This window comes from Pogoniulus pusillus, chromosome 2 (genome assembly GCF_015220805.1).
Source record: "Pogoniulus pusillus isolate bPogPus1 chromosome 2, bPogPus1.pri, whole genome shotgun sequence".
In the NCBI taxonomy this organism is placed as follows: Eukaryota; Metazoa; Chordata; class Aves; order Piciformes; family Lybiidae; genus Pogoniulus; species Pogoniulus pusillus.
The window spans coordinates 8,974,359-8,996,422 of NC_087265.1; the positions used below are offsets into that span (position 1 = coordinate 8,974,359).

The 22,064-nt window shown below is 44.8% G+C and overlaps 1 protein-coding gene across 1 annotated transcript in view; it reads left to right on the forward strand.

Annotated features, from left to right (window-relative positions):
* The window catches only part of LCT (lactase), a 24,238-nt gene continuing 2,174 nt past the window's right edge, over positions 1 to 22,064 (forward strand). Inside the window, exons 1-16 of the mRNA XM_064155736.1 lie at positions 1 to 664; positions 3,228 to 3,307; positions 4,941 to 5,024; positions 5,955 to 6,057; positions 6,673 to 6,748; positions 7,950 to 8,637; positions 8,996 to 9,641; positions 10,742 to 12,301; positions 12,634 to 12,902; positions 13,891 to 14,181; positions 15,847 to 16,045; positions 16,730 to 16,932; positions 17,282 to 17,391; positions 19,251 to 19,385; positions 20,411 to 20,634; positions 21,521 to 21,757. Coding sequence (XP_064011806.1) covers positions 1 to 664; positions 3,228 to 3,307; positions 4,941 to 5,024; positions 5,955 to 6,057; positions 6,673 to 6,748; positions 7,950 to 8,637; positions 8,996 to 9,641; positions 10,742 to 12,301; positions 12,634 to 12,902; positions 13,891 to 14,181; positions 15,847 to 16,045; positions 16,730 to 16,932; positions 17,282 to 17,391; positions 19,251 to 19,385; positions 20,411 to 20,634; positions 21,521 to 21,757 — 5,569 coding nt within the window. The remainder of the gene's footprint in view (positions 665 to 3,227; positions 3,308 to 4,940; positions 5,025 to 5,954; positions 6,058 to 6,672; positions 6,749 to 7,949; positions 8,638 to 8,995; positions 9,642 to 10,741; positions 12,302 to 12,633; positions 12,903 to 13,890; positions 14,182 to 15,846; positions 16,046 to 16,729; positions 16,933 to 17,281; positions 17,392 to 19,250; positions 19,386 to 20,410; positions 20,635 to 21,520; positions 21,758 to 22,064) is intronic.

Sequence of the window (22,064 nt, forward strand, 5' to 3'; positions counted from 1 at the left end):
ATGGAGCTGCTTTGTAAGACCATCGTCTTCTTTCTGTTTGTGTCTCTCAGCTTTGGGATTGACTGGGAATTTGCTCAAAATTTTATTGCCGTTGCTGGACCTCTAACCAGTGAGTTAGTAAATAGATTGCATCTGCAGGACCAAGCCCTACCCAAAGAAGATGGATGCCCTGCTGTATCTGAAGGCCATGGTGCCCTGTGCCAACAAGGTCTTGCAGCTCTTGAGCTGCCCCAGTACTTCTCCCGCCTTCGTGAGATTGGGGTGACACACTACAAAGTCTTCCTGCCGTGGGCACGCATTCATCCAACAGGAGATGCCAGGAAGCCAGATGAAGCTCAAGTGCAGTGCTACGAGGAGCTGCTCAGGATGCTGGTTGCTGCAGATCTCAGGCCGGTGGTAGTTCTGCATCACCAGTGTGTCCCTGGTGCTGTGGCTGCACAGGCCACAGGTGGGAAAGCCACTGCTTTTGCTGACCTCTTCCTGCAGTATGCAGAGTTCAGCTTCCGTGTGTTTGGGGACCTGGTCAGTATGTGGCTCACCTTCAGTGACCTGCCAGAGGTTCTTAAGAGCCTGCCCTATGAAGACACCCAGCACCAAGCCCAGGCCTTAGCTGCTGCTCATGAAAGAGCTTACACCACCTACCACGAGAAATACTCACTGGCAGGTAAGGAGAGTGGGAAGAGGGACTTTATGGTGTGACTTTCTTCACAAGTGTTTTGTGAGGGGCAGCTGCTAGGTGCAATCTGTGAGCTGTCAGAGCTCTCAGAATTCGGTTCCTTCAAATCCTTGCTTTGGTAATTGTTCTATAATTTAGTGATAATCACATTTTACATGAGATGGTAGCCAAAGTAGCTGTGTATATGTGCATAGTTAATCATTTAATTGTCAGGACAGTATTAAAGAGCCTCTAGTTAATCTGAACACCAGAAACTAGTACTGCAAAGCCAAACATTTTATTTGATATGCTTTTTTCTCTGAGGGCTGTTGTCCATGTGGTCTTATTTCAAAGACCAGATGTCCCTAATGATCTTGTAGACTCATACTGTTCATACACCAGACTTCAAATGTACTGTGTAATAAAAGACTTGAAAGAATCTTTGATTCCTGCCAGTCAGCTCGTTTTCAGAGCTGTATTTCAATGCCATTGAAAACTGGGATTGCAACTCATACCATTTCAGCTAAGAGAGGAAGATCATTCCATCAGCCAGTGACTGTCCTGTAACATCTTCTGTATGATAGGGACTTTTTCATTAGGGCATGATATGTTCCCAGGGATCACAGCTTTGGAGGTCCAGATCTAGCTGAAGAATCAGGATGAATTCAACCATCAGCCTTCTGCCCAAAAGGTGGAAATCTCTGCAAATATCTTGACAAAATCCACTTAAAGAGAACTGATCATGGTGTAAAAAGATGCATTTCATCAATGGGAAATGACTGACTTCTAAAAGCTAATCTAAAAGTTTAATTAAAGCAACAGGAAACAAAATGTATGCTTTTTTAGTGTAATTATCAGTTACAGATTAAAGTTCTTTTGTTTTTCCTGTCTACAATAACAAAGCCAAAATTATCAAGCTATTTGATAGCTAATAGTTTTTTGTCTATTTCTTTCTGGCTCACAGAGGAAAAACTAAAGATTTCCTGAAATGTATCTTCAGACTACAGAGGAACAAGGCATAAGAAGTGTCTTGAGAGATAATAGTACAGTGAGGAAGTCTGCAGTGTCCTTTGTTTGAATTCCCTTCTTGCAGATGCTAGGGTTTTAAAATAATTAACTCCACCTGTGTTAAACAGAGCAAGAGAATTTCATCTCTTCTTTGATGAGTACCTGGGATTTTCTAAGCAGCTGTCCCCTCCAGTCTGCCTTCTTTGGGCTTGGAGCCTTCCTGTCCCTGGAAGAACCAGTAGGGCTGGCTGAGTCATTGTAATTTTTCATTTTTCCCAGTTAGTTAATTCTTGCATTTGTCAGGAATACTTTGTTCAGCTTCCATCATGCATTATCTGTCCCCCACAAGTTCCCAGCATTCCAGTAGCATCCTCCACAAGATGGATTAAAAGAAAAAAAACAAACTGCTACAGAACCACCACAAAGTCATGAAAATTGAAAGATGTTACTTGTAAGCATGCATGGAGTGGAAGGGCACCCATGGGACAGCTGCACCTGAGCTCCACCTTCCTGCAAGCAACAGCAGTACAACTACCTGAAAGGAGGTGGTAGTGAGCCTGGTGTTGGTCTCTTCTCCTAAGTAACTAATGACAGCATGAGAGAAAATGGGCTTAAGTTGTGCCAGGGGAGGTTTAGATTGGAGATTAAGGAAAACTTCACTGAGGGAGTGGTGAGGCATGCCCAGGCAGGAGGTAGAGTCACCATCCCTGGAGGTCTTCAAGAAGGGTGTCAATGTGGCACTTCAGGATATAGTTTAGTGGTCATGGTAGTTGGATTATGGTTGGACTTGATGATCTTTAAGGTCTTTTCCAACTGTAATGATTCTACAAGAGCTATCATAATTAGACAAGATGTATTAAACTCTACTTTTAAAATTCTATCTTCTTCAGCTCCATTGAAATCATAGTATATATTCTGAAATCAGCTCCCAAGGGCACTTGTGCTAGTTTGAAGCTAGCTAGAATGTTTTGGTGAGAAGAACTAGATTATAGGCTGTGAAAAGGAAAACAGAATGATGTCTACTTCATTTATATGCTTACTGAGAGATACAAGAACCCAAACATAGATAGGGCACTTCTGCTGGGGAGCTCCGAGTTGCATTTCTCTCTAGCCTCTCTGCTATTTTTCTGATTAATCCACTTTGCTTCCTAACCCCCTGGCCAAACCTCCATTCTTTCTTGGGACTGGGGTAAGGTTGAGAGGGGGGGGGGGAAGAAGGTGAAGGGGTGGTTGTGAGCCCCTCCTGGGGACTCAGGTTTCTGGGAGGGCTGTTGTGGTTTCTATATTACCTTTTTCCTTGTATATTTCTGTATATGCTGTAAATATCTGCTTGTATATTGTGCTAAGCTATAAATATAAGCTTCATTCAGATTTTCAGAGCTGGCTGAGTCTAGTCTGGGTGATTTGCAAAGTATAGGGGGGCAGGGAACACCCAAACCACTACAGCACTGTCTCATGTTCCACATCTTCAAAAATGTTTGAATTGGTTTAAACCAAAACCTGCAGTGAACCAATGTCTTGAAATTTATCCTTAACATATTGCTCATAGCCTCATTTTTTGAAGGTGGAAAGCTGTCCATTGCTTTAGGAGCGGGTCATGTTTTGGATCGTTCTTCCTTGGAATTGCTTTCAGTTTCTCTTCAGGTAACACCATCATGGAAATTAATTCCAACATGATGTAAATTTAACTTGATTTTTATGTACAGGATCAAGTGACCTACTGCCAGTTATATAAAAACTTAGCAAATTGACTGATCAGCCACTTGGGTAAATTGTACTTATTTGATTAGTTTGATTATATGAAACTCACTGATTTTAAAAATGGTTTCAACATCCTTTCTTGACTTCTTGATTAAGAGATATGGATCCATTTGCTCTCATAATTGGCTGCTTTAGCAATTTATATACTTAAATGACAAGGTGTCTGCAAAAAGAGTTCCCACTGTCGTTTTCTTTGCCAGTCAACTTAATGTATCATCAAAGAAATAGATACTTTATTTCAAATAACTGCTGTTTGAAAAAAGCTACTTACTACAACAAAACAGACTGAGCTGTGATAAAAATTGACTAGATGGCACAGTATGAGGAGAACAAAATCACTACAAAGATCATAGAATCATAGAATGGTAGGAAAGGACCTCTGGAGATCATTGAGCCCAAAGCCCCTGCCAAAGCAGGATCACCTTGGGCAGGTCACACAGGAACTCATCCAGACAGGTCTTGAAAGGCTCCAGAGAAGGAGACTTCACAACCCCTTCTCAGAAGCCTGTTCCAGTGCTCCATCACCCTTACAGTAAAGAAGTTTTTCCTCATGTTGAAGTGAAACTTCTGTGCTCCATTGAAAAGAGTCTGGCCCTGGCCCCTTCTTGATGCTCACCTTTAAGGTATTTGTAAACTAAATGAGATTTCTTCTCAGTCTCTTTTTCTCCAGACTAAACAGCTGCAGGTCTCTCACTCTTTCCTCATCAGACAGGCGTTCCAGTCCCTTCATCATCCTCATAGCCCTCCATTGGATACATCTCTGATAAATCCCTTATTTAAAGGCTAAAATCTCTATTAGTGTTTGTCTTTACCTAGAGGATGTTCATACAGGATACAGGGAACAAACAACAGTGCAGGTTTTTTTTGCTTGGCTTCACAAATCTTTAAACTATAGCAGGAGGGTAAGCAATGTTTAAGACATGACATCTCAAGGTGTGATTTGTGGGTAGAGGAACACTGTTAGATAAAATGAGGTGGCTGAACTTGAAAAAACTTTGGACTGAAAAATAAACAGAGCTTATCAGTGTTTTCAGGTGGTTTAATAAAACAATATGATCTGTTCCTTCAAGCTTAATGATTCCAGTGGGATGCAGTCTGGAATGATTAGAGGCTTCTGAAGTGGACTTTCCTCAAGGGATAATTGATGAGACTTACGTGAACCACAGAGATACAAAAGTTTCTCTGTCTCATTAAACATTGATAGTCTTACTAATTAAAAAATCAACTGTAAATCATTAATATTAAATTCATAGGATAGTCATAGAATTTAATTTAGCTGTTTAAATTTTACCTTGTTAATAAGAAGAGATACAAAATGCATTTTCCCATGCAGTTTGTATCTTCCCATTCTAGTTTGTACTCATTAAATTATCCAGGGCTGTCATATAGCTGTATGGCTTTTTACTCCAGCAAATGGTTTTATCAAACATTCTGTATTTTTATGTGCTTTTAACATAATACATGCAAAAAAGGACATTTTACTCCAGGATGATTCTTTTCCCTTTCTTGTTTCCAGGATTCAGTAGACTTTCTGTCTCTCAACCTCCAGTACTACTGTGGAAATGAAACAGACTTCTACAAGAAATTGAGTGAATTCCAGGTAATATTATGCACTGTGTTATAATTTTTAGAAGCAGACCACAGACCATAAATAGAAGGGGAATTTCATGTTTCTTTATGTGTGTCTAAAACAGTTCTGATTTGTTGTGCATAGCTCAGACAGCAGCCACATTAGGAAACAGCTGCATACTGCTCATTTCTCTGTTATTCTGACTAAAAACAGGTGCTTGAAAGTGCTGGAAAGGATCACCTTGGTCAATGCTCATCATTGATCTGTTAACAACTGGAATGGCTTCATTCTTTTGTCCAGGAATGGAAAACCTTCTCTTTCATATCTTAAGTAGTTTATAAGCTGTTAGGGTAGTACCTTTACACAAAAAAGGCACTGTTTTATTCTAGCATGGGTTCTGCAATGGTACTACCAAGCTTCACAATTCTTATCAGTAGAGGAAGTGCTAGAAATGTTCACAAGGATGAGTTGTATTCCATGTGCAATGTCAGTGGTGCCACAGACTAGTACCTGGTTTTTAGTCTCAGATGGTTGAAGTGCATTCTTAAAATGAGTCACCCAGCAACTGAGTCACAGAATAATACTACCCATGCAACTCCTTCTCTTGAGGGTCCCAGCATGCTGCAGTTACTATAAAAAGCTAAAGTGGATCAAACATTTATGGCAACAAGTTCTAAGCAAGTAATCTTTCAAAACAGGCCATAGTTCCTGTCCAGTGAGAAGTCAAACGCTGAACGTTTCTGGAGGTTTTGGTTTGGTTTGATTTGGGCTTTTTTGTATCAGAGGGAAAGAATGGGTGGTATTTTATGGTTACTCTGCAGATCTATGAATTCAACTTTGTAGAACTTTATCACCATTCCTCTAGGTATTTCCTGTTCTGTGTTAAAAGCAACAAATGCCAAGAGCATGCTTTTGCTGTCTGCCTGGTGCTTCTTTTCATAGATGTCTCTGGTTTTGCAGAATGTCTGGAAAGACACACAGATCTTGATTTTCAGTCTAAAGTTCCTTGATTGTGATTCCGTGGAAGAGAATCCTTCCATACCAGTAGCTGCCGTTTTCACTGGTAAGTGACATATTGTAAGAAGAAGGAGAGGTTTTTAGCTATCATTTGAATGGCAAATATAGAGGAAATTCAAAATCATCCAGACCACTAATGTCAGATGAATTAACTTTATGGCGGCTTTCTTAGCCTTCTTGGAAGTTTAAGGGTAAATTGTGAGTGCAAAAGGAAAGGAAGCAGGAAATCTTCCTCCAAGCTTTTAATCATTTTCATTAGACTCAAGTTGTGCCAAAAGAGGTTAAACTGGAGATTAGGAAAAATCTTTTCACCAAAAGGGTTGCCAAGCTTTGGAACAGGCTGCCCAGGGAAGTGGTAGTCACCATCCCTATAGGGATTAAAAGACATGTAGATGTGATTTAGCATGGATTTCACTGTGTTGGAAATGGTTGGAATAGATCCTAAAGGTATTTCCAACCTAAATGATTCTGTGGTCATTTTTTAACATGACACTGTAAATCTCCAATGGAAACCCAATGTATTGGGTCTGAGAAAAATAGCTGTTAGTTAAGAAAGGCACCATCTTTCTAAAAGGTGAAATTGTATGTCCAAGTAGTGTCATGCAGTGTGTGACATCTGAGTTGTGACTAAGCCCATCACCTACCATTTCTTTATTTCCAGCTATTAGTAAAGACAAGACACTAATAATTGGAACTGATGTTAATGAGTTATTGGACTTCTCACCTCGCATTTTAAGGTACAGTTTTGTCCCTTAAATCAGATAGTATTAAAATAGTGCACTCTAGACCCCTATGTGCAGGCAAACCCAAGGCAGTTTTAGTGGTAAAGTCTGCTGTTAGCTGCTGAAAGAGCTGGAAAGGAATGGCTTTTTTGCTGACCCCAGTTTCTTGCTGTTACGCACAATCCTCTATCTGTGCTAGTTTGAGGTTAACTGGAATATTTTAATTAGAGAAATTAGATTATAGACTGTGGAAAGGAAACAGTGGTCCTGTCTACTTCACTCATAGGCTTGCCGAGATGTATAAAAACAAGAACATAAAGATAGATAAGGCAGTCAATGTGGGTCTCTGGGAGCCTGTACTTTTTCTCCTTGGGCTGCTTCTGTGTAACTAATCCTTCTGCTTTCTACCCTCCCTTGCCGATCCTCCGATCTCACCTTGCATGTAAGGCAAACTCTTGGATAAGGTATAGGGGTGGAAAGGAGGTGGAAGGGAACCCCTCCTGGGGACTCTGGTTTCTGGGAAGGGTGTTGTGCTTCTGTATTACCTTTAACTTGTATATTTCTCTATATATTGTAAATATCTGCTTGTATATTGTGCTAAGCTGTAAATATAAACCTTCATTTCTTAATTTCCAGCTGGCTGAGTCTAGTCTGGGTGATTTCCTAAGAGTGTGGGGGGGTAGGTAACACCCAAACTGTCACACTATCCTACTGCTACAGGTGATGTGATCTTCCACAGGCGAGAGATCTTCCGCTCTCTCATCCTTGATTCCCCAGCCCAGATTGCACCTTCAAGCCAGTAGTAACAAGTACTTTTGCAAGGCTTCTGTTCTTTTCAAGAGCAAAGCCGTTTAAAATTAAAATAAACTTTCCTAGGAGAGGAAGCAGTTGTACCTTCAGAAATGTGGATGTCATTGTGCAGGGAGATGCTAAGGGTTACAGAAGCAAGGTCGATTTGGTTTAGTTCATGCTGTGGAAACTGCCATGAGAATGCAAAGAACGCATTGGCTGTATAGCTCTTGAGCTGCTCTGTGGTTAGCTTGTTGCAGTCCACCTTCATCTGCTGGCTGGCTGACCAGGTGACAAAGGAATTGCACTCTTAAGTGGCATGTCAGCTGAATGGAAAGCAACTAATTCTTTTATCCTTTGTGTTTGCAAGTTCTGTGGTAGTGGCATCCATCTCAGAGATTTTAACTTCCTTTTGTTCTATTTCCAGCAAAGCAAATGCTCTGCGGGAGGACCAAGATGCTGTTCCCACCTCTCGCTCCTCCTATCAAACAGTTTGGGAAATGTTTGCTAAAGAGACTGAACTGGAGAGGGATTCTTTTCTGCAAGATGTTTTCCCAAGTGGTTTCCTCTGGGGCACATCCACAGGGGCTTTTAACATTGAAGGGGCTTGGGCAGAGGATGGGAAAGGAGAGAGCATCTGGGATCAGTTTGGGCACACAGGTCATGTCTACATGAACCAAACAGCGGATGTGGCTTGTGACAGCTACTATAAAACCAGCTATGATGTTTACCTTCTTAGGGGTCTCCAACCCCAGCTGTACAAATTTTCTTTATCCTGGCCTAGAATTCTCCCTGCTGGCACCACCAAGACCATCAACTCCAAGGGTGTTGATTATTACAACCAATTAATTAACCGTTTGCTAGAGTCTAACATTGAGCCCATGGTGACTCTGTTCCACTGGGACCTTCCACAAGCTCTCCAGGTTCTTGGTGGCTGGCAGAATGACAGTATCATAGATGCTTTTGTAAATTATGCAGACTTCTGCTTTGCCACTTTTGGGGATAGGATCAAGTTCTGGGTTACTTTCCATGAGCCTTGGGTTATCAGCTATGCCGGCTACGGCACTGGAGAGCATCCACCAGGAATCACAGACCCAGGAGTAGCATCTTACAAGGTAGGAACACAGAAATACTTAGGATCCTGCAGCTGCCATTGTGTTTTCTTCTGATGAGTTCTGTATTTAATCTGTGTTAAGCCTAATGTGGCTTCTGGGACAGCCATTTGCTTGTTGGATTTATGATAGTTGCTAAAAGTGGGTTAGCTGATGGATGCTAGAGGTCTTGATCTTACCGCTCTGTTCTGGAAGCTGGTGTTGATGGGTAGTCATGTTCTTCTGCTTCTTCCAAAACCTACTGCACTGTGGCTATGATTATCTGTTTTGTTTTTTCCTTTGTGCCTGGGACCATGTTCTCACATGACAGTAATCTCTTGTGCAAAGCAGTGTAATGTACTTCTCTGTTTTCTGCTCCCAGGTGGCTCACACAATTCTCAAGGCTCATGCCACAGTCTGGCACCTGTACAATAACAAGTACCGTTCTCAGCAACAGGGGAAGGTGGGGCTGGTGCTGAACTCTGATTGGGCTGAACCCAAGACTCCAACCAACTCTGAGGACGTGAGGGCCTCTGAGAGGTACCTGCAGTTCATGCTTGGCTGGTTCGCTCACCCTGTATTTGTTAATGGCGATTACCCAGATATCCTGAAGGCTCAGATCCAGGAAACAAACCAGCAGTGCTCCACAACAGTTGCCCAGCTGCCTGTGTTTACAGAAGAGGAGAAGTCCTGGGTGAATGGGACTGCAGACTTTTTTGGTCTTTCCCATTACACTTCCCGCCTGGTCAGTGCTGTGACTGATGAGACCTGCACTGCAAGCTACGAGAGCATCGGGCGCTTCTCCGTGCATGTAGATCCTTCTTGGCCGCAGGCTGCCTCTTCTTGGATCCATGTGGTCCCTTGGGGGTTAAGGCGCCTGCTGAAGTTTGTGTCCCAGGAATACACAGGGACAAAGATCCCAATTTACATAGCAGGAAATGGTGTGCCGACAGAAGATACAGGGGATCTGATTAACGACACTCTGCGGGTTAGTTATTTCCGGCGGTATATCAACGAGGCTCTGAAAGGTATGCAGAAATGTTAGTTTGGGATTTTGTAATAGTAGCAACTTCCACAGTGGTTAACTCTAAAACCTCAGCATTTGCCTGGTGCTATGAGGTCAGCTGCCTGTTTTGTATATAGTGTGACATCATATACTTCATCCTGTCTGGAGGGGAGGGTAATGTAATGCTGGAAAAGGTTGTCCGGGGAGGTAGTTGAGGCTGCATCCCTGGAGATATCCAAGGCAAAGCTGTTTAGCTTGAAAAAGAGGAGACTGAGGGAAGACCTCGTTGCTGTCTACAGCTACCCAAAAGGATGTTGTGAAGAGGCTGGTGCTGATCTCTTCTCAGAGGTAATTAGAATAGAATAGAATATAAATAGAATAGAATAGAATATAAATAGAATAGAATAGAATAGAAATAGAATAGAATAGAATAGAAATAGAATAGAATAGAATAGAATAGAATAGAAATAGAATAGAAATAGAATAGAATAGAATAGAATCAGACAGCTTGGAAGAGACCTCCAAGATCATCCAGTCCAACCTATCACCCAGCCCTATCCAATCAGCTAGACCATGGCACTAAGTGCCTCGTCCAGTCTAAAACAAGAGAGAATGGCCTCAAGCTGTGACTGGGTAGGTTTAGACTAGATATTAGGAAATTTGTTTTCACAGCAAGAGTGGCCAGGCATTGGAATGGGCTGCCCAGGGAGATTAAGTCACCAACACTGGATGTGTTTAAAAGTAATTTTGATGTGGTGCTTGGGGATGTCGTTTAGGGTGAATCTTGTATAGTAGGGGTATGGGTTGGACTTGGTGATCCTGAGGGTCTTTTCTAACCTGGATATTTCTGTGGTTCTGTGACTAGGCTCTGGGCAACCTGATCTAGTTGAAGATGTCTCTACTTACTGCAGATAGGGTTGAACTAGATGACCTTTGGAGGTCCCTTCCAACTCAATTGTATGAATTGCTTATTTTGTTATTTGTGGGTTTTTTGCCTAGAAGACCATTTTTAGATGTTTGGGTTATCACAAGTTGCCCTCAGTGGTGGTGCTCACATTGTGTTGTGCTGTGTTCAGAAAATGTCCAAATGAGTCACTGTGTCTTCTTCTGTTTTGGTGACAGCTGTGAAACAAGATAACGTTGATGTTCGGTCATATATTGCTCGATCCCTGGTTGATGGCTTTGAAGGCCCAGTGGGATACAGGCTAAAATTTGGGCTGCATCATGTGAATTTTGAAGACAGCAACAGACCGAGGACTCCCAAGGCATCTGCTTTTTTCTATTCCAGTGTTATTGAAAACAATGGTTTCCCTTCCAAAGTCTCGGACACATCTTCTACACCAGTGGTGTTTCACCAACCTGTGCCATCGAAGTTGCCATATTTGCCTGCTTCAGAAGTTCCCTCCAAGGCAAAGATTGTCTGGAAGAAATTTTCATCTCAAACAAACTTTGAAAGGGACATGTACTTATATGGGACATTCCCAGAAGACTTTATGTGGGGTGTGTCTTCCTCTGCCTACCAGATAGAGGGAGGTTGGGATGCTGATGGCAAAGGACCCAGCATTTGGGATAACTTCACCCACGTCTCAGGGAATATAAAAAATGATGATACTGGAGATATAGCTTGTGATAGTTACAACAAGGTGGAGGAAGATATTTACCTGCTGAGAGCCTTAGGGGTGAAAAACTATCGTTTCTCCCTGTCCTGGCCTCGGATTTTCCCCAACGGAAGGAACAGCTCAGTAAACAGCCATGGAGTTGACCACTACAACCGTCTCATTGATAAACTGGTTGCCAACAACATTGCTCCAGTAGTCACTCTCTACCACTGGGACCTGCCCCAAGCTCTCCAGGATGCTGGTGGCTGGGAGAACAGTGAGCTGATTGACCTGTTTGATAGTTTTGCAGACTTTTGTTTCCAGACCTTTGGAGACAGGGTGAAGTTCTGGATCACATTCAATGAACCCCAAGTCATTGCCTGGGCTAGCTATGGCACTGGAGAATTTCCACCAAACATCAAAGAACCTGGCAGTGCTCCCTACAGGGTTGCCCACATCTTACTTAAAGCTCATGCCAGGGTCTACCACACATATGATGACAAATACAGAGCGAGTCAGGGAGGGGTTATTGCTCTGTGTCCCAACATTGACTGGGTTGAGCCACAGACACCAAGCAACCCCAGGGACATAGAAGCTGCAGACAGGTACCTGCAGTTTCTGGTGGGGTGGTTTACACACCCAATTTTAAAAAATGGGGACTACCCTGATGTCATGAAGTGGAAAGTTGGAAACAGGAGTGAGCTCCAGAACTTGCCATCGTCTCGCCTGCCGGCTTTCACAGCAGAGGAGCGTGAATACATCAGGGGCACAGCAGATGTCTTCTGCTTCAACACCTACACCTCCATGATCATAACCCACGCAACAACCCAGTTGAGGCCCTTCTCTTATGAGTATGATCAGGAAGTTGCAACAAAAGTTGACAGCTCCTGGCCTTCCTCAGGTCTGTCAAACCACCGTGCTGTGGCCTGGGGGATGCGGAGGCTACTGAACTGGATCAAAGAAGAATATGGAAACCCCCCAATATATGTACTTGAAAATGGGGTGGGGCTAAAGACCACATCAGAGGTTGATGACAACAGCAGGATATTTTACTACAAAACATACATAGATGAAGCTTTAAAAGGTACCAATATTTTGTTCTGTTGGTGTTGTGTGTCTCCTTTTGAGTTTTCTGCTTACTTTATTCCTCTGAAGAGGAGTTTTTAGAAGTGGTCGATACCAGTCTTTAAATATCCTGAACACAATTTAAGTGTAGTGTTTCTTTTTGTAATCTGCCCTGCATGACTGTTTGCACTTTGTATTCTCCAGCTGTGAAGAGTCTTTTGATCTTAGTTGACCAGTGCCAGCTTTATGAAGCTAGAAATGTCTTAACTGCTTGCATATGAATGCCTTGTGGCTCATTTAATGTGTGATTCTACCACTGATGGTGCTCTTCATTTATTTCTGTTCTTTCAGCTTACAAGTTGGATGGTGTTAATCTGAAAGGCTACAATGCATGGTCTCTTATGGATAGCTTTGAATGGCTGAATGGTTATGAGCTAAGATTTGGGTTGCACCAGGTTGATTTTGACAATCCCAACAGGCCAAGAACCCCGAAGCGCTCTGCTGTGTACTACGCAGAGATCATCCACAATAATGGTATCCCACTGCTGGAAGAAGATCAATTCTTGTATGGAGAGTTTCCAAAGAACTTTGTGTGGAGTGTGGCAACTGCAGCATATCAGGTTAGGAGCCAGATGGATTCCTGTAGTATCTGCAGACAGATCATTTGTTTTGGATAAGACACTTAGAGCTTTTGTAACACTTAGGTTTTAATGTAATTGAGGGTTAGTGTAACATCTGACGTAAAAGGGAGGAGCTTGGAGATGTTTAAAGGCATGGTTATACTACCAGGACTGGGACTACATCATTCACAAGAGCCAGCCAACGCAGAGCAGCAGGTGAACTGAAACAACACCTGTGCTCTGTGCCTTTGTGCTTTGCTTGTACAGTGCCCCTGTACTCTGCACTGGTTAGACCACACCTTGAGTACTGTGTTCAGTTCTGGGCCCCCCAGTTTAGGAGGGACATTGAGATGCTTGAGCGTGTCCAGAGAAGGGTGACGAGGCTGGTGAGAGGCCTTGAGCACAGCCCTACGAGGAGAGGCTGAGGGAGCTGGGATTGTTTAGCCTGGAGAAGAGGAGGCTCAGGGGTGACCTTATTGCTGTCTGCAACTACCTGAGAGGTGGTTGTGGCCAGGAGGAGGTTGCTCTCTTCTCTCAGGTGGCCAGCACCAGAACAAGAGGACACAGCCTCAGGCTGTGCCAGGGGAGATTTAGGCTGGAGGTGAGGAGAAAGTTCTTCACTGAGAGAGTCATTGGACACTGGAATGGGCTGCCCGGGGAGGTGGTGGAGTCGCCGTCCCTGGGGCTGCTCAAGGCAAGGTTGGATGTGGCACTTGGTGCCATGGTCTAGCCTTGAGCTCTGTGGTAAAGGGTTGGAGACTTGATGATCTGTGAGGTCTCTTCCAACCCTGATGATACTGTGATACTGTGATCTTGCCTTGAGGCCCAAGAGGTCTTACTCACTGGGTGCAGCAAAAACATTGCTGTTCCAGTCTTAAACTGATAAGCCGAAAGATTGTGTAGTGCCACAAAGACTAAGAGGCTGAATCCTTTGCTGGGCCAAGTATTTGGGCTGCTAACAATTCCACCCTCCCATCTTCAATTACAGATTGAGGGAGGTTGGAGAGCAGATGGGAAAGGACTTAGCATTTGGGACAAATATGCTCACACTCCCTTGAAGATCAGCAATGGTGACACTGGAGATGTAGCCTGTGACAGCTACCACAAGATTGAAGAGGATGTGGAAATGCTGAAAAGCCTGAAGGTGTCTCACTATCGCTTTTCCATCTCCTGGTCTCGCGTTCTCCCAGATGGGACCATCAGTCACATCAATGAAAAGGGCCTGAACTACTATGAAAGGCTTCTCGATGCTCTTCTGGCAGCTAACATTATGCCTCAGGTAACTAAAGGTGGTGACTTTCAGGTAACTAAAAAGTAGCAAAATTTAAGTCTGATGCGGAGAGCTTTTGTCTGATGCTCAGAGCTCCTTCCTCACAGAGAAACAGTTTTTCTTTGTGTTCTGCAAGGAAACATGTTTCTTGCATAAGCAAATGAACAGGGGTGATAGTAATGTTAGAAGTTACTGCCTGGAAGTATCCCAGTAACCTTACTGTTGCCTGTTTCCAGCATCTTCCCTCACGTGATTGAGAGTAAGTCTTCCCAGAGGCTGAGGTGAGGCCAACCAACCTGTAGTTCTCAGGATCTTCCTTCTTGCCTTTCTTGGAGTGTAGCATTTATTCTCTTCAAAGAAGTTAAGAAGGTCCACTGATCAGCATGGCTTGTCACATATAATGGACAGTGAGCTCACTACTGCATCAGACAGCTCTTTCAGCACTCTTGAATCTGACCTGTTCCCACAGTCTAGGATGTATGTAGCTTTTTTCCACTTCTGTCTGCTGTTGCTGGCTCTTGCTGTTCTCCCCCGGTGATGCTGGTACACTGGAGGGTGCCCATGGCTGCACCAAGTGCTGCATATCTGTCTGTGTAGCAGCCTCATACAACGCTGCAGGCTTGGGGCAGAGTGGCTGGAAAGCTGCCTGGCAGAAAAGGACCTGGGGGTGCTGTTTGACAGCTGTCTTAACCAGCAGTATGCTCAGATGGCCAAGAAGGTCAGCAGCATCCTGGCCATATCAGAATTGGGTGGCAGGTCCAGTGAAGTGATTGTTTTCCTGTACTCAGCACTGGCAAGATGGTAGCTTGAGTACTGTGTTGGTTTTGGGCCCAGGACTACAAGGAGGACAAAGTGTTGGAGTATGTCTTGAGAAGGGCAGTGGAGCTGGTGAAGGGTCTCATCTCATGAGGAGCAGCTGAGGAAACTGGGGTTGTTTAGTCTGGAGTAAAGGAGGTTTGGAGCAGACCTTATTGCTCTTTATGACTACCTGAAAGGAGGTTGTAGTGAGGTGGGAGATGGTTTGTTCTCCCAAGTAGCAAGTGACAGGACAAGAGGAGACAGCCTCAAATTGTTCCAGGGGAGTTTTAGGAAAATTTTCTTCACCAGAAGGGTTGTTAATCCATGGAAGAGGCTGCCCAGGGAAGTGTTTGAACCATCATCCCTGAAGGTGTTTAAAAGCTACATAGATGTGGTGCTCAGGGACATACTTTAGCAGCCATCTTGGTTGGGTTAATGGGACTTGATAATCCTCAAGGTCTTTTCCAGGCTAAAAGACTGTGATTCTATGGACACCATGCAGGTGACAATCCAGGAATTATCTACACAAGCATCAGATGATGCCTGAACACACCTGGGCCTTCTCAGCATTGCTCCAGACAGGTCCAATGGCTGTACCAGCCCAAACAGCTGTTCTGTTGACTGTATTTCATCTGAGAGTCAGTGCAGGTGCAGCAGTTCTTCACTGATGAGTTCTTGTTATCATAAGGCTGTGGTGGGTTTTGGTAAAAGCTTCACCTTTACCCTCAGGCAGTCCCTAGAGTTGAGATCATGGTTTGAGAACAAGTAGCTGCTGATCAAAGCATGGTTTGTGCTTGGAAGGGGGCCTGGGTTACTGTCCTCATTTCCAAAAGGAAGAGTGACTGCCTGAGTGTCTCTCTTGCTCTTTCCCCACAGGTAACTCTCTATCACTGGGACCTCCCACAGGCCCTGCAGAACGTCGGTGGGTGGGAAAATGACACTATAGTTCAGAGGTTTAAGGAATATGCTGAGCTCCTTTTCCAGAGGCTGGGAGATAAAGTGAAATTCTGGATAACCTTGAATGAACCCTACAACACTGCATATCTTGGCTATGGTGTTGGCACAGCTGCTCCAGGTAGGGCTGATAGGCATAAGCTTGGAGTCTTCCCAGCACTATTGCACAACTGTGTTACACTGCAGCAGAGTAGACACTAGGGCCTTGCAAAGGGGGAGCAAGGAAGTGTGGTGGGGCTAAATGGGGTTTGGACTTCTTCCAGTTTGCCTGTGCCCTTCAAGACCCATCTTCCTTCCACACATTCTGTGCAGCCTCTGGATTATATGTGCTGGCTGGAGCAAACCCCATTGTCAGAGTAGCTCCAGGGACTGTGGAGAAGAGTTAGGGCTGGAAGGGGCCAAGTTCAGATGTAGGTTAAAAGAAGGGCAAATAGGGGGAAGGGGAGGGATGGAAGCTGGCCTGAACACACAGCTTTCTGCTTTTTGTGTTGGTGCCAGCAGCCTGTTGCTGGGCCTGGCAGCCCTGCATGGACAGAGAGCTGAGCCAGCCCTTATCCCAGCACAGGAGTAGGAGAAGAGAACAGTATGGGGTCCCACACAGCCTGCCCATGGCAGCTGTGCCTTCGGCTATCTCTGCAGTTTCCGGCTGTCTCTGTGATCTCAGCCCAGGGCACCAGCTGCTGCAGGTTTATTTATTTACCAGCAGGCAGCTGGGGGTGTCCTGGACATTGTGTTAACCTGGGAAGCAGTTGTGAGAAAGCCAGGAGCTGCTGCTCCACTGCCTGTGCTGTCGCTGTCCCTGCAGGTGTCTCCGTTCGCCCAGGGCGAGCCCCCTACGTGGTGGGGCACAACCTGATAAAGGCCCACGCGGAAGCCTGGCACCTCTACAATGAGACCTACCGGGCAAAACAAGGAGGAGTGATCTCCATCACCATCAACTCTGACTGGGCAGAACCAAGGAACCCACACAAACAGGAGGACATCGATGCTGCCAAACAATACTTGCAGGTACATAGACACCGGGTCACAGCTCTCCCTACCGGTTTGTTCATGGTGGTGCCCTCTCTCTGGGTGCTGCAGATGCTCAGAACCTGGGTCAGCAGCTCACTGAAAGAAAAGGATGAGCCAGAGGTATCACTCACTGCAAGGAAATAGTTCACCCTTACCTGAGGGCTGATCAAACATCCAACAGAAAAGAAACAAAATATGGCTGCAGTGACAAAAGCTTAGTAAATGTACTGCCCTTGTGTGGGGCATCCCAGGGTAGCTCTGCATGTCTGTTCATTATAAATTCAGGTACTACCTATAAAGCAGCAATGGTTAAAAATTGACCCTTCTCCCTTATTTCCTGGCTCAGTTTCTTTTAGGCTGGTTTGCTCATCCCATTTTCAAAAATGGTGACTATAACGAGGTGATGAAAAGGAGGATTTGGGAACGCAGCCTGGCGCAGGGTCTGAGTCAGTCCCGGTAAGAGCCCAGGCACACACCTGCCTGTGTTTTCCTTGCTGTGCTGAAACCTGCTGTCCTGATGGGAGTGAGAAACTTCCCTGATTCTGTTGCAGTGCTGCTCTAAAATCCTGCTGTATCCTCTCTGAAAACCTCCGGTGTACATTTTGCCAGTTCCCTGCCCTTACCTCTCTTGCAAATTCAGTTCACTGACACGACTTATCTTTGGGGTAGTAAGTTGGCAGCTCAGGGTGGCGCAGGGAATGCTCTGCATTAAACACAGTTTTTCACCTGACAGCCATCATGAAGGTGTTTTTCTTCAAAACTATGTACTCGACTTGAGCACTGAGAACTCACTGCTCCCCCTGAACTATACTTCTTGTTTTCTGTTCCCATGAATTATTTCTAACGCTACTGTGCTAGCAGTGCTCCATCACCATCTCTTTTCCTTTTCTCTCCTCTCTAGGCACGTGTTAAGTAAAGCAATGTCTTCCTTCCTTAATAGCAATTTCCTGGGGTGTGTTAGATCTGAGGCTCTACCTCATCACACCTTTCTGCAAAGGTGGGAGGCCACTTGTTTTGAAATGAGGGGGCTGATGAGGAGTTGGTGTGTGCTCTGCAGCAAAGGCAGAGCGCTCCAAGATTCCAGGCATATTTTTATGTGTGCCTAAGTCTCTTAGCATGCTTAGGCACTTTGGGGGACATTATTTCTTCTTTGGCAGTTGCTGCTGTTAACAAGAGAGCAAAGCCACCTGTGTTGCCTTACGAGGTAACATGCCCAAGCATCTCAGTCTGGGGAAGGAGTCCTGTCTTCAGCTTAGGACTGCAAACTCAAACATCACCAAACTGCCTGGAGCACTTGCTGTCTTTTCAGTGTGGCTTCCCTAAGGACCTCATTCCCAGGAGAATTTTCTCCCTCTTCTGGATAGAAGAGAGCTGAAACTTCACTCTTTCTTCCAGGATTCCCTAGCTGTCCCCTGATTCTGTTTCTTACTCTGTCAGACTGTGTAGGACTACAGATCCAAAAGGGGTTGTTCTCTGAGAAGTTCTCCCTTTTGAAGAGAACCAAGGTTTTGGGGATGTAATAGAGTCCACAACCAGTTTCTCCTGGGTTTCTCCCTGCCCCTCCAGAAGGATCATGGTACCTTCTCTTGTGGTTGTGGTACTGGTTCTAGGCACCACACACGGAGTGTGTTCTAAGCATGAATTTCAGGGAGAAAGCTCAGAAGTTCTTACTGTTTCTTGTGTAGAAGCCAGAGTTTCAGACAAGACTGTATTAGCTGCTGCCACAACCTACCCAATGCTACTACTGCCACACAGAAGAGGTCCCCTTGAAGCAGATGCCTGCTGCTTGGTAGCACATCTTAGCTGACTGCACCTTCACTGTGTCCAAGCAGGAGTATGGTGTTTTGGGAGGGCCTCCTGACAGCTCCCCTGATCAGGGACAGGACCCCTTGGATATCTGTGGCTGCTAGAAGACACCACTTCACATTTCCTTCTGTCAGAGCTAGTCATGCTCTTTGCAGGATGGTGAGCCAAGACAGGTCACTCATGAACACTGCAGCCCTGGGTCTCCATAGGGCACACAACAACCAAAATGATTCTCTCCCGTTCTTCCAGTGCATTCCTGACTTACCATGCTCTAGTTCTTATCTTATAAAGCATGATGGTGGTCAAACTGCTTGTTTGACCACAAGTATGACCTCCTTGCTCTCAGATGCCTCTTTTCTGGTCAGCGAAAGGTCTGTTCCTCTCTTGAAGAACATTGCTTAGTCTATACAAGAGGATTGGGAGAGGGGCAGAAGTGAAAGAAGAGGAGATCTTGAGAAGAGTTAGTTATATTTTGAGGGGTTTATGCTTTTCTCTGTTTTCTATTCCAGACTTCCAGAATTTACTGAAAGTGAAAAGCAAAGAATCAAAGGCACCTATGACTACTTTGGTCTAAACCATTACACTACAGTTTTAGCATACAAGATAAACTACCCTGCTGGTATTCTGTCGTACGACTCTGACCGGTAAGAGGCAATTTTAAGTTATTGGTCAAGCAAAATACACACACCTGGAGCCAGCTGAGCAATGTCATTTGATAGCAAGTAAAGGCAGGAGACAGGCATTTTAAGCTGTTAGAACCTCTGCTAAGGAAAGTATCTCCAAACAGTGCCTGTGGTGCTGTCATTTTCACACAAGTGCAGCAACAGCCCCTTTTAAAAGAGCTGATGATAAACACGAATTTTTGAAACAGAACAAGGAAAATTTGGGGCTCTGCTAAAGGAAGGGATCTGCTCTTGGCAGTCTCCCACGGGTTTGGGGTCAGCTGTAAATGCTGTTAAAAAAAGAGATAGATATTTATCATGTTTCCTGTCCCAGTCTAGCAGTTGGACCTGCTGGATTACCCTGTTTATGGATACTGATCCATTTGATGTCAAGGGTTCCCTCACCACATTGGATAAATGCAAGTTCAAAGCCTAAGTAGCTGAACTGCTTCATGGTTCAGTATATGCAAGTCAAAGTTTTTATTTAGATACCAATTTGTACCCCCAGCTGCAAAAGGCAAGCAATAGAAGCTTACCAGTTTTTCTGATGAGGTAATGGTAGGACCACACATGGGGGTGCACATAGGCTGGTTTCCTAACCATCTCCATAGAGAATATATGAAATTCTTTAAACTTCCCTGTGCTGCTGCATTCCAGCCCCTGTGGCTTAGCCCCACGAAAAGGCACTGGGCTCAGTCTTGCATTCCTGTACATAGACGTAAATGGCAGTTTTTGTGTGCTCAAGCAGAAGTGTCAAAGCACAATGATTTAGAGTTAACATCACCTCCTCAGCTGTAGTTGATTTAAGCAGAATAGGATTACAAGCAAAGTACAAAGATTTATAGAGGCTTGTGAGCAGCAGCATCACTTCAGCTCTCTGTGCTTTGCCACAATGTTATCTCTGGTTCAGTTTTCTGCAGAGCTGAGCACAGTGTTTCTCAGCCCTGCAGCAAGGAGGTGCCAATCACGTGGGACCAGTCCCTTCACCAGAGTGTCCTTCTCTGCAGGGGTGTGGCTTCAGTAACAGACCGCAGCTGGCTGGGCTCTGGTTCCCTATGGCTAAAGGTGACACCCTTTGGTTTCCGAAAGATCCTGAGGTGGATCAAGGAAGAGTACAACAACCCTCCCATTTATGTGACTGAAAATGGGATCTCGGAACGGGGAGCCGCAGACCTCAATGACCCCTGGCGAACACATTACTATTGGAGCTACATTAACGAAGCACTGAAAGGTAGGAGCGGTTGTTTACATCAGATCATCCAGCTCTCCAGTCAGCAGCAGTGTCTCACCACAGACTGGTGTGTACAAAGCATGTTGTGAAGGGCTGAAAGACTACTGCCATCATACTTGCTAGTTACGCACATGGGTTTACTCTATTTGCTTCTGGAAGCCTTTGGATTTGGGAGGTACTGCCCACAGATAGCACAACTTTGCAGGGAAAGGTCTTTGAGAGGAAAAGCTAACCTTGGGCTTAGGAGAGTAACCACAACCTCCTTGTAGAGCTGAATCTGGCAAGAGAAGGCACTTCTACTTGATGAATACCTATTTTGGCATCTATTTTGAATGCTACTGTGTCCAAAACCCTCCATCTTTTAGAAAAACAGAAAACAATCCAGCCCCAAACTGGTTTCAGTTACAGCAGTGTTCAAGGAACGTCAGGGAAGGGCATTTTCAGTTTGCTCTGACACACTGGGAACTGCCAGCCAGATGTTCAGAAAGTGCATTTTTACTGCCTGTTAGCAGCAAGGCCCCACAAGCATTTGTTTGAACACCTTTTGTGTCATGATGACTTTTATCATCTGTCCCTAAACCTTTGCTTATTGGACAAAGGTTTCATTCCAGGAGCAGAGAAAAGCAGTCTCCACTACTGGCAGGCTCGCTTGTTAGCTGTAACTTGACAGCTGAGCTACCTCAAAGCAATGAAGCTAAGGCAGCATGTTGGAGGTGGGAACAGGGAGACAGGAAAACCAATGGAGCCAAGGCAGCAATAATTTCACTGCACTCAGCCCCATTCTCCTGTGTAGTAGCCAGGAGCATCTTCATGCCACTGCTGGCCTAATACTGACATCTGTCAGTTACCTGCACAACTGACCTGTTCTCTCTGGTCCTGGTAACAGCTGTTGTGCTGGACGGTGTTGACTTACGAGGCTACACTGCCTGGACGCTGATGGACAACTTCGAGTGGGCAGTGGGCTTTGATGAAAGGTTTGGTTTATTCCACGTGAACTTCACAGACCCCAGCTTGCCACGGCGCCCCAAGGCCTCGGCCAGGTATTACTCACAGATCATAAACTGCAATGGGTTTCCAGACCCAACAACGGGCCCACATCCATGCCTGGAAGCAGAGCCTGAAGGTAAGAAATGCAGCACAAATCATGCTTGTGTGCACACAACCCTTTGGGCTGTAGTCCAGTCTGATTTCCATTATCTATGATCTTATATAATATCACCACTTTCTGCAAATTTCCTTTTAAGTGCTCCAGTACAGCACTGGCTAATCATCAGTCTTCATTATGACCAAAGACATTCATATGGAATTAGGTCACTTCTCTCTCCAAAACCAGAACAATGCCACTATTCTGTGATAGGGCACCTTGCTCTCTGCCTGCTTTCAATGACATTACTCCATTCTACTTGTCTCTGATCAACAGAACTGCTCAA